Below are 14,795 nucleotides of genomic sequence, written 5' to 3'. Positions count from 1 at the left end.
GGGCAGTAGATACAAAAGTCTGAGAACACGCACGAACAGACTCAAAAACAGCTTCTTCCCCGCTGTTACCAGACTCCTAAACGACCCTCTTATGGACTGACCTGATTAACACTACACCCTTGCATGCTTCACCCGATGCCGGTGTTATGTAGTTACATTGTGTACCTTGTGTTGCCCTATTATGTATTTCTTTTCTTTTTTCTTTTATGTTCATGTACTTAATGATCTGTTGAGCTGCTCGTAGAAAAATACTTTTCACTGTATCCCGGTACATGTGACAATAAACAAAATCCAAATCCAAATATGGGCAATATCTGCTGGCTATTCATGTTGGCGGGATCTCCTGGTCCCGCCAACGGCATATCCCCACAGCAGGTTTCCCAGCTGCGAGGGGTAAATTCAATGGGAAATTCCATTGACAGAGGAGGGAACAGAAGATCCTGCCACCGGCCAATGATGAGCGGCCTCCCGCTGCCGAGAAACACACTGCGGGGAGGCCAGAGAATCTAACACACTCTTGATGCAGTTGTATTGACAGAGACTTGGAAGCATAGCACCTTTGTGGGGAAAATATGTGGCATGAAGTGACAATGAGCACAAAACTGACTTCCAATAGAGAACAAAAAACGCAATTTATTATATTAAAGAATAACAAGTAAATTGCAACATCGATGAACCGAAAAGAATGAAAAATATGCAATAGTTTAAACAATGGGCAGCAATATACAATGAATCTTTCAGTGCGAAGAGGTTTATGTAGACAGCAAACAGTGAGCCCCAGAATAAACTAGAATTATTGGTCAGAGAATGAACAAGGATATGACAAATACTTTTCCAATTTAAAGGTGCTGGTTCAGAGCTTCAGCCCACTGACAACACAAATTGAAAATCCAGATGTGCACTGCACTCAAAGAGCAAGTTCTTCTTAAACTACATTATGAAATGGTTCAAATTTTATGTTTGTTGATGATGGACCTCAATGCGATAAGGTACCCTGCTGACTATTTAAAATTGCCCGCTTAACTCTGGAGTATGGTATACCAACTTTCTGACTGTTTTGTTAAAATTAGAGGGCTAATTTCTGAATTTCTGCTACGAGTGAAAAAGCTTGCACAGTAGTGTCAGAAGAAAGCTTCACCACCAAGACCACTCAACAAAAATTCACGATCTTCCCCAAAAAATCATATCTTCTGAAATTGCTAATATGCTCCCCATTGTAAACAATTTGTGGATTCATTGCATTAAATGTTTGATATAGAATTATATTACTTGAAAATTCATTCTCCTCTTTTGTGTACCATGCTGACAGAGAAGCTAACAAAGCCTCTTAACAATATATGTGTTCAGTCGAATATCAAGGCCGTTTTGCTATTGACCTGTTTAAAATCTGATTTGTCCAGAATCTAATCACAGTTGATGAGTGTGTATTTTCAGTAATGGACCCATCTGATTGACTTGTCCTGCCTTAATAGACTGTCATGGTGAAGTAGCTGTTACAGGAGAGAAAAAAATTATCAACAAGTTTATTGAAATACTTGAATAATTTTACATTCAACATAATTACATCATATAAAAACTGGAAGTTTGACATTAACAGTAAATGTTTCTGATATTAATAGTGTGGCTCATACATTGACTGATTGGAAAGACTCTATGTAGCTTTGTTCATGACCCCAGGACATGTCAATGTGATTTACAGCCAATTAAATACTTATTAAGTATAGTCACTATTGTAATATGGGAGTAGATCATCTGTGTTAGTGATATTTGTTCAGAAATAAATATTGGTCAAGAGGGCCCCCACCCCCACACACTCTCTTCTCCAACAATGTCAGCTGCAGTACCCAAAGTTGTCACATATATTAAAATCCTTGGGTTTGTCATAGTTTACAGATTTATAGATCAATAAATAGAATTTAGAAACATAGAAAATAGAAGCAGGAGGAGACCATTCGGCCCTTTGAGCCTGCTCCGCCATTCATTATGATTATGGCTGATCATCAAGTTCAATACCCTGATCCTGCCATACCTCCATACCCCTTGATCCCTTTAGCCCCAAGAGCTATATCTAATTCCTTCTTGAAATTAAACAACATTTTGGCCTCAACTACCTTTTGTAGCAGCGAATTCCACAGATTCACCACTCTCTGGGTGAAGAAATTTCTCCTCACCTCAGTCCTAAAAGATTTACCTCTTATCCTCAAACTACCATCTCTAGTTCTAGACACCCCCACCGTTGAGTGCTGAATTTGGTGCATTGGAGTGCTATAGTAAGAGTTTTGTGACCGAGGGAGTTAGGTGAGGAGGGAGTAAGGTGCTCCTTTCATTTTGTTTCCGACATTTCCGCAAAGAGTGAGAAGAGAGCCAGGAGTTTACAGAAGGTGCAGTTGACTGGGAGCAGAGTCGGAGGGCGGAGATCTAGTTGGTCCACAGGGCAGCTATATTCTGTCAGGTAAAAGGGGATGGTGGCTAGGCCAGTTGCATGCTCCTCCTGTAGGATGTGGGTGGTGAGAGATACCACCGGTGACCCCGCTGACTATACCTGCGGGAAGTGCACCCAACTTCAGCTCCTCAAAGACCGTGTTAGGGAACTGGACCTGAAGCTGGATGAACTTCGGATCATCCGGGAGGCAGAGGGGGTGATTGAGAAGAGTTACAGGGAGGTAACCACACCCAAGGTACAGAACAAAAATAGCTGGGTTACAGTCAGGGGGAAAAAAACAAACAGGCAGACAGTGCAGGGATCCCTCGTGGCTGTTCCCCTTCAAAACAAGTATACCGTTGGGGGGGATGACCTATCGGGGGAAGGCCCTAGCGGCCAGGTCTCTGGCACTGAGTCTGGCTCTTGGGCTCAGAAGGGAAGGGGGGAGAATAGAAAAGCAATAGTTGTAGGAGATTCAATGGTTAGGGGAATAGATAGGAGATTCTGTGGTCGCGAGCGAGACTCCCGGAAGGTATGTTGCCTCTCGGGTGCCAGGGCCAGGGATGTCTCGGATCGTGTCTTCAGGATCCTTAAGGGGGAGGGGGAGCAGCCAGAAGTCGTGGTGCACATTGGTACCAACGACGTAGGTAGGAAAAGGGGTGTGGAGGTAATAAACAAGTTTAGGGAGTTAGGCTGGAAGTTAAAAGCCAGGACAGACAGAGTTGTCATCTCTGGTTTGTTGCCGGTGCCACGTGATAGCGAGGCTAGGAATAGGGAGAGAGTGCAGCTGAACACGTGGCTGCAGGAATGGTGTAGGAGGGAGGGCTTCAGGTATTTGGATAATTGGAGCGCATTCTGGGGAAGGTGGGACCTGTACAAGCAGGACGGGTTGCATCTGAACCAGAGGGGCACCAATATCCTGGGAGGGAGGTTTTCTAGTACTCTTCGGGAGGGTTTAAACTAATTTGGCAGAGGAATGGGAACCGGATTTGTAGTCCAGCAACTAAGGTCGCCGATATTCAGGACGCCAAAGCGTGTAATGAGGCTGTGGGGAAGGAAACACTGACAAAGGAGAGTACTTGCAGGCACGGAGATGGGTTGAAGTGTGTATACTTCAACACAAGAAGCATCAGGAATAAGGTGGGTGAACTTAAGGCATGGATCGGTACTTGGGACTACGATGTGGTGGCCATTACGGAAACTTGGATAGAAGAGGGGCAGAAATGGTTGTTGGAGGTCCCTGGTTATAGATGTTTCAATAAGATTAGGGAGGGTGGTAAAAGAGGTGGGGGGGGGGGGGTGGCATTGTCAATTAGAGATAGTATAACAGCTGCAGAAAGGCAGTTTGAGGAATATCAGCCTACTGAGGCAGTATGGGTTGAAGTCTGAAATAGGACAGGAGCAGTCACCTTGTTAGGAGTTTTCTATAGGCCCCCCAATAGTAGCAGAGATGTGGAGGAACAGATTGGGAAACAGATTTTGGAAAGGTGCAGAAGTCACAGGGTAGTAGTCATGGGTGATTTTAACTTCCCAAATATTGAGTGGAAACTCTTTAGATCAAATAGTTTGGATGGGGTGGTGTTTGTGCAGTGTATCCAGGAAGCTTTTCCAACACAGTATGTAGATTGTCCGACCAGAGGAGGGGCAATATTGGATTTAGTACTTGGTAATGAACCAGGGCAAGTGATAGATTTATTAGTGGGGGAGCATTTTGGAGATAGTGACCACAATTCTGTGACTTTCACTTTAGTAATGGAGAGGGATAGATGCGTGCAACAGGGCAAGGTTTACAATTGGGGGAAGGGTAAATACAATGTTGTCAGACAAGAATTGAAGTGCATAAGTTGGGAACATAGGCTGTCAGGGAAGGACACAAGTGAAATGTGGAACTTGTTCAAGGAACAGGTACTACGTGTCCTTGATATGTATGTCCCTGTCAGGCAGGGAAGAGATGGTCGAGTGAGGGAACCATGGTTGACAAGAGAGGTTGAATGTCTTGTTAAGAGGAAAAAGGAGACTTGTGTAAGGCTGAGGAAACAAGGTTCAGACAGGGCGTTGGAGGGATACAAGGTAGCCAGGAGGGAACTGAAGAAAGGGATTAGGAGAGCTAAGAGAGGGCATGAACAATCTTTGGCGGGTAGGATCAAGGAAAACCCCAAGGCCTTTTACACATATGTGAGAAATATGAGAATGACTAGAGCGAGGGTAGGTCCGATCAAGGACAGTAGCGGGAGATTGTGTATTGAGTCTGAAGAGATAGGAGAGGTCTTCAACGAGTACTTTTCTTCTGTATTTACAAATGAGAGGGGCCATATTGTTGGAGAGGACAGTGTGGAACAGATTGGTAAGCTCAAGGAAATACTTGTTCGGAAGATGTGTTGGGCATTTTGAGAAACTTGAGGATAGACAAGTCCCCCGGGTCTGACGGGATATATCCAAGGATTCTATGGGAAGCAAGAGATGAAATTGCAGAGCCGTTGGCAATGATCGTTTCGTCCTCACTGTCAACAGGGGTGGTACCAGTGGATTGGAGAGTGGCGAATGTCGTGCCCCTGTTCAAAAAAGGGACTAGGGATAACCCTGGGAATTACAGGCCAGTTAGTCTTACTTCGGTGGTAGGCAAAGTAATGGAAAGGGTACTGAAGGATAGGATTTCTGAGCATCTGGAAAGACACTGCTTGATTAGGGATAGTCAGCACGGATTTGTGAGGGGTAGGTTTTGCCTTACAAGTCTTATTGAATTCTTTGAGGAGGTGACCAAGCATGTGGATGAAGGTAAAGCAGTGGATGTAGTGTACATGGATTTTAGTATGGCATTTGATAAGGTTCCCCATGGTAGGCTTCTGCAGAAAGTAAGGAGGCATGGGATAGTGGGAAATTTGGCCAGTTGGATAACGAACTGGTTAACCGATAGAAGTCAGAGAGTGGTGGTGGATGGCAAATATTCAGCCTGGATCCCAGCTACCAGTAGCCTACCGCAGGGATCAGTTCTGGGTCCTCTGCTGTTTGTGATTTTCATTAATGACTTGGATGAGGGAGTTGAAGGGTGGGTCAGTAAATTTGCTGATGATACGAAGATTGGTGGAGTTGTGGATAGTAAGGAGGGCTGTTGTCGGCTGCAAAGAGACATAGATAGGATGCAGAGCTGGGCTGAGAAGTGGCAGATGGAGTTTAACCCTGAAAAGTGTGAGGTTGTCCATTTTGGAAGGACAAATATGAATGTGGAATACAGGGTTAACGGTAGGGTTCTTGGCAATGTGGAGGAGCAGAGAGATCTTGGGGTCTATGTTCATACATCTTTGAAAGTTGCCACTCAAGTGGATAGAGCTGTGAAGAAGGCCTATGGTGTGCTCGCGTTCATTAACAGAGGGATTCAATTGAAGAGCCGTGAGGTGATGATGCAGCTGTACAAAACCTTGGTACGGCCACATTTGGAGTACTGTGTGCAGTTCTGGTCGCCTCATTTTAGGAAGGATGTGGAAGCTTTGGAAAAGGTGCAAAGGAGATTTACCAGGATGTTGCCTGGAATGGAGAGTAGGTCTTACGAGGAAAGGTTGAGGGTGCTAGGCCTTTTCTCATTAGAACGGAGAAGGGTGAGGGGCGACTTGATAGAGGTTTATAAGATGATCAGGGGAATAGATAGAGTAGACCGTCAGAGACTTTTTCCCCGGGTGGAACAAACCATTACAAGGGGACATAAATTTAAGGTGAAAGGTGGAAGATATAGGAGGGATGTCAGAGGTAGGTTCTTTACCCAGGGAGTAGTGGGGGCATGGAATGCACTGCCTGTGGAAGTAGTTGAGTCGGAAACATTAGGGACCTTCAAGCAGCTATTGGATAGGTACATGGATTACGGTAAAATGATATAGTGTAGATTTATTTGTTCTTAAGGGCAGCACGGTAGCATTGTGGATAGCACAATTGCTTCACAGCTCCAGGGTCCCAGGTTCGATTCCGGCTTGGGTCACTGTCTGTGCGTAGTCTGCACTCCCTCCCCGTGTGTGCGTGGGTTTCCTCCGGATGCTCCGGTTTCCTCCCACAGTCCAAAGATGTGCAGGTTAGGTGGATTGGCCATGATAAATTGCCCTTAGTGTCCAAGATTGCCCTTGGTGTTGGGTGGAGGTGTTGAGTTTGAGTAGGGTGCTCTTTACAAGAGCCGGTGCAGACTCAAAGGGCCGAATGGCCTCCTTCTGCACTGTAAATTCAATGATAATCTATGATTAATCTAGGACAAAGGTTCGGCACAACATTGTGGGCTGAAGGGCCTGTTCTGTGCTGTATTTTCTATGTTCTATGTTGGGAACATTCTTTCTGAATCTACCTTGTCTAATCCTGTTAGAATTGCTCTATGGGTTCCCCTCTCACTCTTCTAAACTCCAATGAATCTAATCCTAATTGACTTTGTCTCTCCTCATATGACAGTCCCGCCATCCTAGGAATCAGCCTGGTAAACCTTTGCTGCACTCCCTCTAGAGCAAGAACATCCTTCTTCAGGTAACGACACCAAACTGCACACAATACACCAGGTGTGGCCTCACCAATGCCTATACAATTGCAGTAAAGCATCTCTTTTCCGATACTCAAATCCTCTTGCAATGAAGGCCAACATTCATTTACCTTCTTTACTGTCTGCTGTACCTGCGCGCTTACTTTCAGCAACTGTTGCACGAGGACACCAAGGGCTCGTTGAGTATCCACCTCTCAATTTACACCCATTCAAATCATAATATGCCTTTCTATTTTTTCTACTGAAGCAGATAACCTCACATTTATCGACATTATACTGCATCTGCCATGCATATGCCCACTCACTCAGCATGTCCAAATCCCACTGAAGCATCTCTGCATCCTCCTCACAGCTCACCCTCCCACCCACTTTGTATCATCTGCAAATTTGGAGATAATACATTTAGTTCCCTTGTCCAAATCATTAATATATACTGTGAACAGTAGGGGCCCTAGCACAGATCCCCGTGGTACCCCACTAGTCACTGCCTGCCAATCAGAAAATGACCCATTTATTCCAACTTTTGTTTCCTGTCTACTAACCAACTTTCTATCCATCTCAAGGCACGACCCGTAATCCCATGCGGTTTAACTTCACATATTAATCTTCTATGTGAGACCTTGTCGATAACCTTCTGAAAGTCTACATAAACCACATCCACGGCTCTCCCTGGTCAACTCTGCTAGTTACATCTTCAAAGAATTCTAGTAGATTTCTCAAGCATGATTTTCCTTTCAGAAATCCATGCTGACCTTACACCTCGGGTTTCCAAATGCTGTGCTATGAAATCCTTGATAATTGATTCCAGCAACTTCCCGACTACCGATGTTAGACTCACTGCTTTATAGTTGCCTGCTTTCTCTCTGCCTCCTTTTTGAATAGTGGGGTTACATTCGCTACCCTCCAATCTATAGGAACCAAAGAAATTTGGAAAATTACCTCTAATCGATCTACTATTTTTAGGGCCACTTCCTTAAGTACTCTGGGATGAAGATTATCAGGCCCTTGAGGTTTGTCCGCCTTCAATGCCATTAATTATCAAAAAACATTCTTTATTAATACTAATTTCCTTCAGCTCCTCACTAAAACGTGTGCTTCTCAGAGCTTCTGGTGCATTATTCATGTGAAGACAGGAGGAAAGTACGAATTTAGTTCCTCAGCCATTTCTTTGTTCCCTGTAATAAATTTTCCCCCTTTCTGACCGTAAGGGATCTACATTAGTTTTAATCAATCTTTTTCTCGTTACATACATATAGAGGACTGGATTCTCCGTCCCGCCACGCCAGATTTCTGATTTCGCACGCAGGCGGGATGCTCCGTTTCATGCTCAATGGTGTTCCCCATTGTGGGGCAGCCCCACGCCATCGGGAAACCAGCAAAACGGAGAATCCTGACGGCGGAGAATCCTGCCCCTGCTGTTCGGTGAATTGGACATTCTGAATTCTCCCTCAGTGTGTCCGCTGTCCTTCCATTCAGTAATTTTTCCCAGTCCGTCATAGCCAGCTCATGCCTCATACCATCATAGTTACTTTTATTGTGGTCGGGTCTCAGAATCAACTACCTCACTATTCATCTTGATAAAGAATTCTACCATATTATAGTCACTCATCCCCAAGTGTTCTCTCACAATTAGATTGTCAACAAATCCTTTCTCATTTCACAACAGCCAGTCCAAGATGGCCTGTTCCCCTATTGGTTCCTCAACATACTGATCCAGAAAGTCCTCCTCTGTTGTACTGAGAGTAATTTGAGTCACCCAATCTATATGCAGATTAATATCACCCATAATCACAGATGTTCCTCTATCACATGCATCTCTAATTTCCTGTCTAATACTATTCCCAACATTACCACAGCAGTTTGGTGCTCTGTATACCACCCTACGAATGTTTTTTGCCCCTTGATATTTCTTAACTCGACCCAGACAGATTCCACATAATCTGCACTAATATCTTTCCTCAATATTGTATCAATATCTTCTTTAATCAACAATGCAACTCCACCACCTTTTCCTTTCTGTCTATCCTTCCTAATAACGGAATAGCTTGAAATATTTAATTCCCTCCTTGATCACCTTGGAGACATGTCTCCATAATTCCAACTATATCATATCCCTTTACATCCATCTGCGCAATTAATTCATCCATTTTATTTTGAATGCTCCCCGCGTTCAGGTACAAAACCTTAAGGCTGATCCTTTAAACATACCTTGTCCCGTTCCTACTATTATTTTACAGCGTTATTATCTGATACGGACCCTTGATTTCTCTGCCTATCACTTTTCTTATTCTCCTTTCTATCTTTTTGTCTTGTTCTTGATTCCTCCTGCTCTGAATCCTTATATAGGTCCCACCCCCTTGCCATATTAGTTTAAACCCTTCCCAACCGCTCTAGCAAGTACTAGCAAGATCTCAAATTATCATAATCGCAGTTATATTTCACTGTTAGCCACAATGAAAAAAGATACAGAGATGCCACACTCTGAAAGGTTTATTTAGAATATTGCTCATACAATCTAAAATGGAGAACTGCAAAACCCGTGCCAACACTCTGCTGACATCCCTATACATTACGTGATGCTTCACCAGTGATGTATGCCCTGATACATAACAGTCACTAATCATTTTCAATTGCCAAACTCTCTTTGAAAAGCGATTGTGGTGTCAGAATGGATCATAAAGGATCAAATCTTGTCAAATGCTATTTGTTTCTTGGGTTTCTTAACCATCTGAAGTTGGCAGGGTTTTTTATCATCTGTGAAGATTCACAGCTAAACCTCCTTTTTGTCAGTCTTTCAGTCGCACAGCGAGCATTTGTTACCTTTATGAGCATGCACACCTGAAATTTCCCGCTGTGGGAAGCCATTAAAAATAGGCAGCTGTTTACACTATTCCTTCAAGGAACCATTAAACTTTTAGCAAAGCAGGGGTTCGGAAGAATGCTTCGGAGGTTCTCTTGCACTTTAGTCTCTCAGGACAGAATCTTCCCAACAATGCACCGAGTGTCGCCACATTACAGGAATAATAATAAGAATCTTTATTGTCACAAGTAGGCTTACATTAACAAAGCAATGAAGTTACTGTGAAAAGCCCCTAGTTGCCACATTCCGGCGCCTGTTCGGGTACTCAGAGGGAGAATTCAGAATGTCGAAATCACCTAATAACACGTCTTTCGGGACGTGTGGGAGGAAACCGGAGCACCTGGAGGAAACCCGGGTGCTCCGGCTTCCCACAAGTACTGAAAGACGCTATTGCCCTGGAGAGTGTGCAGAGGAGGTTTAGAAGAATGTTGCCAGGGCTAAAAATGTATGGCTACGAGAAGAGACTGGATAGGTTGGGGTTATTTTCCTTGGAACAAAGAAGGCTGAGGGGTGACTTCATTGAGATGTACAAAATTATGAGGGGAAGAGATAGAGTGGACAGAATAAAATTGTTTCCCTTGGTGAAGAATTCTAGAACCAGGGGTCATAGATTCAAGACACGAGGCAGAAGGTGTAGCGGGGACATGAGGAAACCGTTTTTATACAGAGGGTAACGAAAGTCTAGAATTCACTGTCCGAGTTGGTGGTGGAGGCAGAGACCCTGAACTCCTTTAAAAAGTGCCTGGATCTGAACCTTAAGTGCTCTAAGCTACAGGGCTCTGGATCGGGTACAGGATGATGTGATTAGAAAGGGCACCTGGGTGTCCTAGGGCTGGCTTGGACAAGATGGGCCAAATGGCCTCCTGAGCTGTAACTTTTCTATGATTCTAGGTGAGAAAACTGGTGTGAAGCTCGCCCGCATCACAGCCAGCTTTTCTCGCTGCCTTGAACAACATTTTGTGCATTTTAAAAGAGGAAGCGAGATTCACACCATCTGCTGGAGGGGTGGGGCCTAAAGACCCCGGCAAGCCAGGAATCCCGAGGCCCGTGCACCATTTTTAAAGGGCACCCCAATTTCTGACTTAAATAAACACCCTCAGCACCACCCTCACGGACAACGGGCCACACCCCCCCCCCCCCCCCCCCCCACCCCCATCACAATGCCGACATCGGGGCACGCCTCCCTCAAATGCTTCGGGCTCTCTCCACTTCCACCCCACCTTGCTGGCATTGAACAAAGAACAAAGAACAAAGAAAAGTGCAGCACAGGAAGAGGCCCTTCGGCCCTCCAAGCCTGCGTCGACCATGCTGCCCGTCTCAACTAAAATCTTTGACACTTCCAGGGTCCGTATCCCTCTATTCCCATCCTATTTATGTATTTGTCAAGATGCCCCTTAAACGTCACTGTCGTTATTGGGCTGTCCCATCTCCCTCCACCCCCGAACCATACATTTGTGCCCCAATGGGGCTCCCCATAGGGCCTGCCCTTGACAGTACCAACCTGCCAGGGTGGCAATGTCAGGCTGGTACCGCCAGGGCATTGCCCGAACATGTCCCACACCACCCAGTAGTGAAAACCAGTAGTGATTCGCACCGCAGTGTGTGATGTCATGCTGACTAGGTGAGAGGATGAGGTGTGGTCCGCGTTACGGCTTCGAAGCCGGTAAGTAGATATTAATTTATCAAAAATGGGCATGAACCCAATCACAACACTGGCAGGGGGCAGGGAACATCTCAAACTGAGATCACCAGAGTAAATCCTGATTTTGGCTGCTCGCGAGATTTAGCGTCCATTACAGGATTTGCACCCGTGATCAACGGGGTTGCTAAATCGTGGCCTCCGTTTCTGATTGCATTTACAGAAAAATTCAATTTGTTCTGATTTTCCACAGGAGATCTTCCCCTACACTCCTGCAAGGTCTCTGCTCCAATACTTGCCTCTTTGCTCGACGATTGGTGGATAGGCCTTCAGCTGTCAAGGCCCAAAGCTTGCTAAACCTCTCCACCTTTCCTCTTTGAAACACTTTTTAAAATTCTGCCTCTTTGACTCAGCTCTTGGTCATCTGGCCTAAATCTCCATAGAACCATAGAATCCTACAGTGCAGAAGGAGGCAATTTGGCCCATCGAGTCTGCACTGACCCCCTGAAAGAGCACCCTGCCTAGTCCCACTCTGCCGCCCTATCCTTGCAACCCCACCTCACCTGCACATACCTAGGTACTGAGAGGAAATTTTATCATGGCCAATCTACTTAACCAGCATCTCTTTGGACTGTGGGTGGAAACTGGAGCACCCGAAGGAAACCCACATGGACACAAGGAGAAAATGAAAACTCCACACAGTCACCCATGGGCGGAATTGAACCCGGGTTCCAGGCACTGTGAGACAACAGTGCTTATCACTGTGTCACCCCTCGATGCAGCTTGGTGGCAGTTTTGTTCGATAATCACTTTTGTGAGGTGCTTTGGCGCATTTTACTATGTTATAATAATGTGTTGTTGTTTTCTCATCTCCCATAATTGTAGAAACTTGCTCAAAAGGAATGCGCAAGATGCAGGTGATAATATCACTAATTAAACCACTCCACATCCTTTTACTTAGGTTTTGGAAGATATTTGATCACTGCTGTTATAAATGTTTATTATCTTTTAAATGGATAAGTAGAGCAGGTATTGTAGCTGAGATGCCCTGTCCTCTGGAAATATATACCATTGGCATACCGCTGTTAATATTGCCTCAGACTCAGTTTTACATGTTCTACCACCTTACAAGTAAAATGGCATTTACATAAACATAACCTTGTGACATGAGTAAACTCCTGTATATCACAAAGGACAAAATAAATCACTTCATTATATGTAGCAGCATTATAAACCCATTAGTGCAAATTTCCTCAATTTGATTCTTCTTAAATTTACACCAATTTCAAAAAGAACTAATTTATATTTTGCTTAAAGTATCATTCAGACAAAATCTTCACAAATGAATTTACACCCTTGTGACATTATGATAAATGAAAAGAACTGTAAGGGTTAATATTATGCCCAAATCAACCACTAGAGGTAACTAGATGCAGAACTATATAAGGCATTGATGCTAAGCCTTCTGGGAGAGAGTGTTGAGGAGAAGGCTAGAAGGCAGACCAAAGGAAGGATAGTGTGAGTGAGAGCAGATCATAGTTGTATTATTGTAGAGATTAGTAATAGATGAGTGTAGATTGTATGTTTATTATCAACTGTTTATTATATAGGAGTAAGTGTCCAATTAAGTACTGTAAATAAATCTTTAGCTTTGTTTAATATAAAAGCTAGTTGTGAACACTACGCCAACCATCCTCGAATTAGAACCAAAAGGACACCACAACCCTTACGAAATGTAAGCAGCGACATATTTATTTATATACATAACACCAATGGGAGTTATTGATCAGCAAAAACAATATGAAAAATATTGCAAAGGCTTTAGAAAAAGTTGGAGTCACTTTTTATCCCACGGCACTCAGAAGTACAACTGAGTGTTGTACCGCCATGCCATTCGTAACAAAAAGTGATAAAAGTTTGTTGACTTAAGTTGCACTTATCTTTACATCAGTCCTGTAATGTGATGACAGTAGACTGTTAATCAGGCAGAGGACATAATAGTAAGAAATATTATGAAAACAAATTATAGCCTTACCTTGCAAAGTCAGGCATTTTTGATGCAATATGGTGGAATTCTGAAAGGTTTATACGTTCATCGCCATCCATATCTATATCTTCCATGATCTTGAAAGGAACAATATATAAGTATAAATATCATTCATAGAGCATGCAGGTCTTTCAAGGAGGTGGTGGCGTAGTGGTATTGCCACTGGACTAGTAAACTAGAGACCCAGAGTAATCCTCTCGGGACCCAGGTTCAAATCCTGCCACTGCAGATGGTGAAATTTGAATTCAATAAAAGAAATCTGGAATTAAAAGTCTAGTGATGACCATGTGGCAGGGGGGGGTGGGAATCAGAACAGTGAGCCAGCAAGTGTGGAGACTGGGGGTGAGCATGGTACCAGGGCCAGGCTGGCTAAGAGGAAGGGCAAGCTGGAGGAGGTCGAACTCAGTGGGCCTGGAGGTCTGGAGTGTTCCTGTGCTGTACTGTTCTTTGTATGAAACCATTATTGTGATAAAAACCCATCTGGGTCACTAATGTCCTTTAGGGAAGGAAATCTGTTGTCCTTACCTGGGCTGGCTGACACGTGACTCCAGACTCACAGCAATGTGGTTGTCCCTTAACTGCCCCCTCAAGGGCAATTTGGGATGGGCAACAAATACTGGCACCGCATGCAACGCCCACGTCCCATGAACGAATAAAAAAATGTTTATTTATTGAAAATAATTATTATTTCAAAATTTGTTCTGACATAGTTAAGAATCAGTGCACATCACATTTATATTCATTTTGGGTTAGGGTTATGGTCAGGGTTATGGCTGTCTGTAGAAAATTACAGCGTCTGTCTTGATGCAGATGCTTGAATTGCAATTCCAAGACAAATGATTCTGTTCACATCAGCAATCTGAATTTGTTCCAGCAATGATAAAACATTAAATAAGGCCACATCACTTCAAAATAATGCAAGATGTATGTTTAATTTCAGCTCACATCAAAAGACCATTGGAAATTGGGGGCATTTGATGAAAACTGAAAATGTGAGGTTTATTTTTTGTTGTATGCTTTCCATTAGTTGTTTGAGCACGGACCTGAATAACTGTTAAGTTTTATACGTCAAACACAAATTCTTCAATTCCTCAACAAAGTAATCCAAGAAAACAAACCATGTCTATAATGATCCTCATCTCCATTTCATTAAGAGTTTTGTGAATCTCATTTCCAGTGATTAAGGTTAAGAATTGACTCAAATCTGAACGATCTATTGCACCATTGTCATTAAAATCTGTTCAAAACAGAAAAAAAAGTCTTTAATATTCTTCTTCTCTGCATTTAATTAAAAACATGTGCGTCCATTGGGATTTATTT

The 14,795-nt window shown here is 43.6% G+C and overlaps 1 protein-coding gene across 1 annotated transcript in view; it reads right to left on the bottom strand.

Moving 5' to 3' along the window:
- Window positions 1-672: 672 nt before the first annotated feature.
- The window catches only part of LOC140430017 (calcium and integrin-binding protein 1-like), a 116,583-nt gene continuing 102,460 nt past the window's right edge, over window positions 673-14,795 (bottom strand). The window contains exons 5-7 of the mRNA XM_072517580.1: window positions 14,594-14,712; window positions 13,464-13,552; window positions 673-1,490 (exon numbers count right to left, since the gene is read on the bottom strand). Coding sequence (XP_072373681.1) covers window positions 1,466-1,490; window positions 13,464-13,552; window positions 14,594-14,712 — 233 coding nt within the window. The 3' untranslated portion in view covers window positions 673-1,465. The remainder of the gene's footprint in view (window positions 1,491-13,463; window positions 13,553-14,593; window positions 14,713-14,795) is intronic.

Source organism: Scyliorhinus torazame, chromosome 9, assembly GCF_047496885.1.
Source record: "Scyliorhinus torazame isolate Kashiwa2021f chromosome 9, sScyTor2.1, whole genome shotgun sequence".
In the NCBI taxonomy this organism is placed as follows: Eukaryota; Metazoa; Chordata; class Chondrichthyes; order Carcharhiniformes; family Scyliorhinidae; genus Scyliorhinus; species Scyliorhinus torazame.
This window is presented reverse-complemented; position numbering and strand designations above follow the sequence as displayed.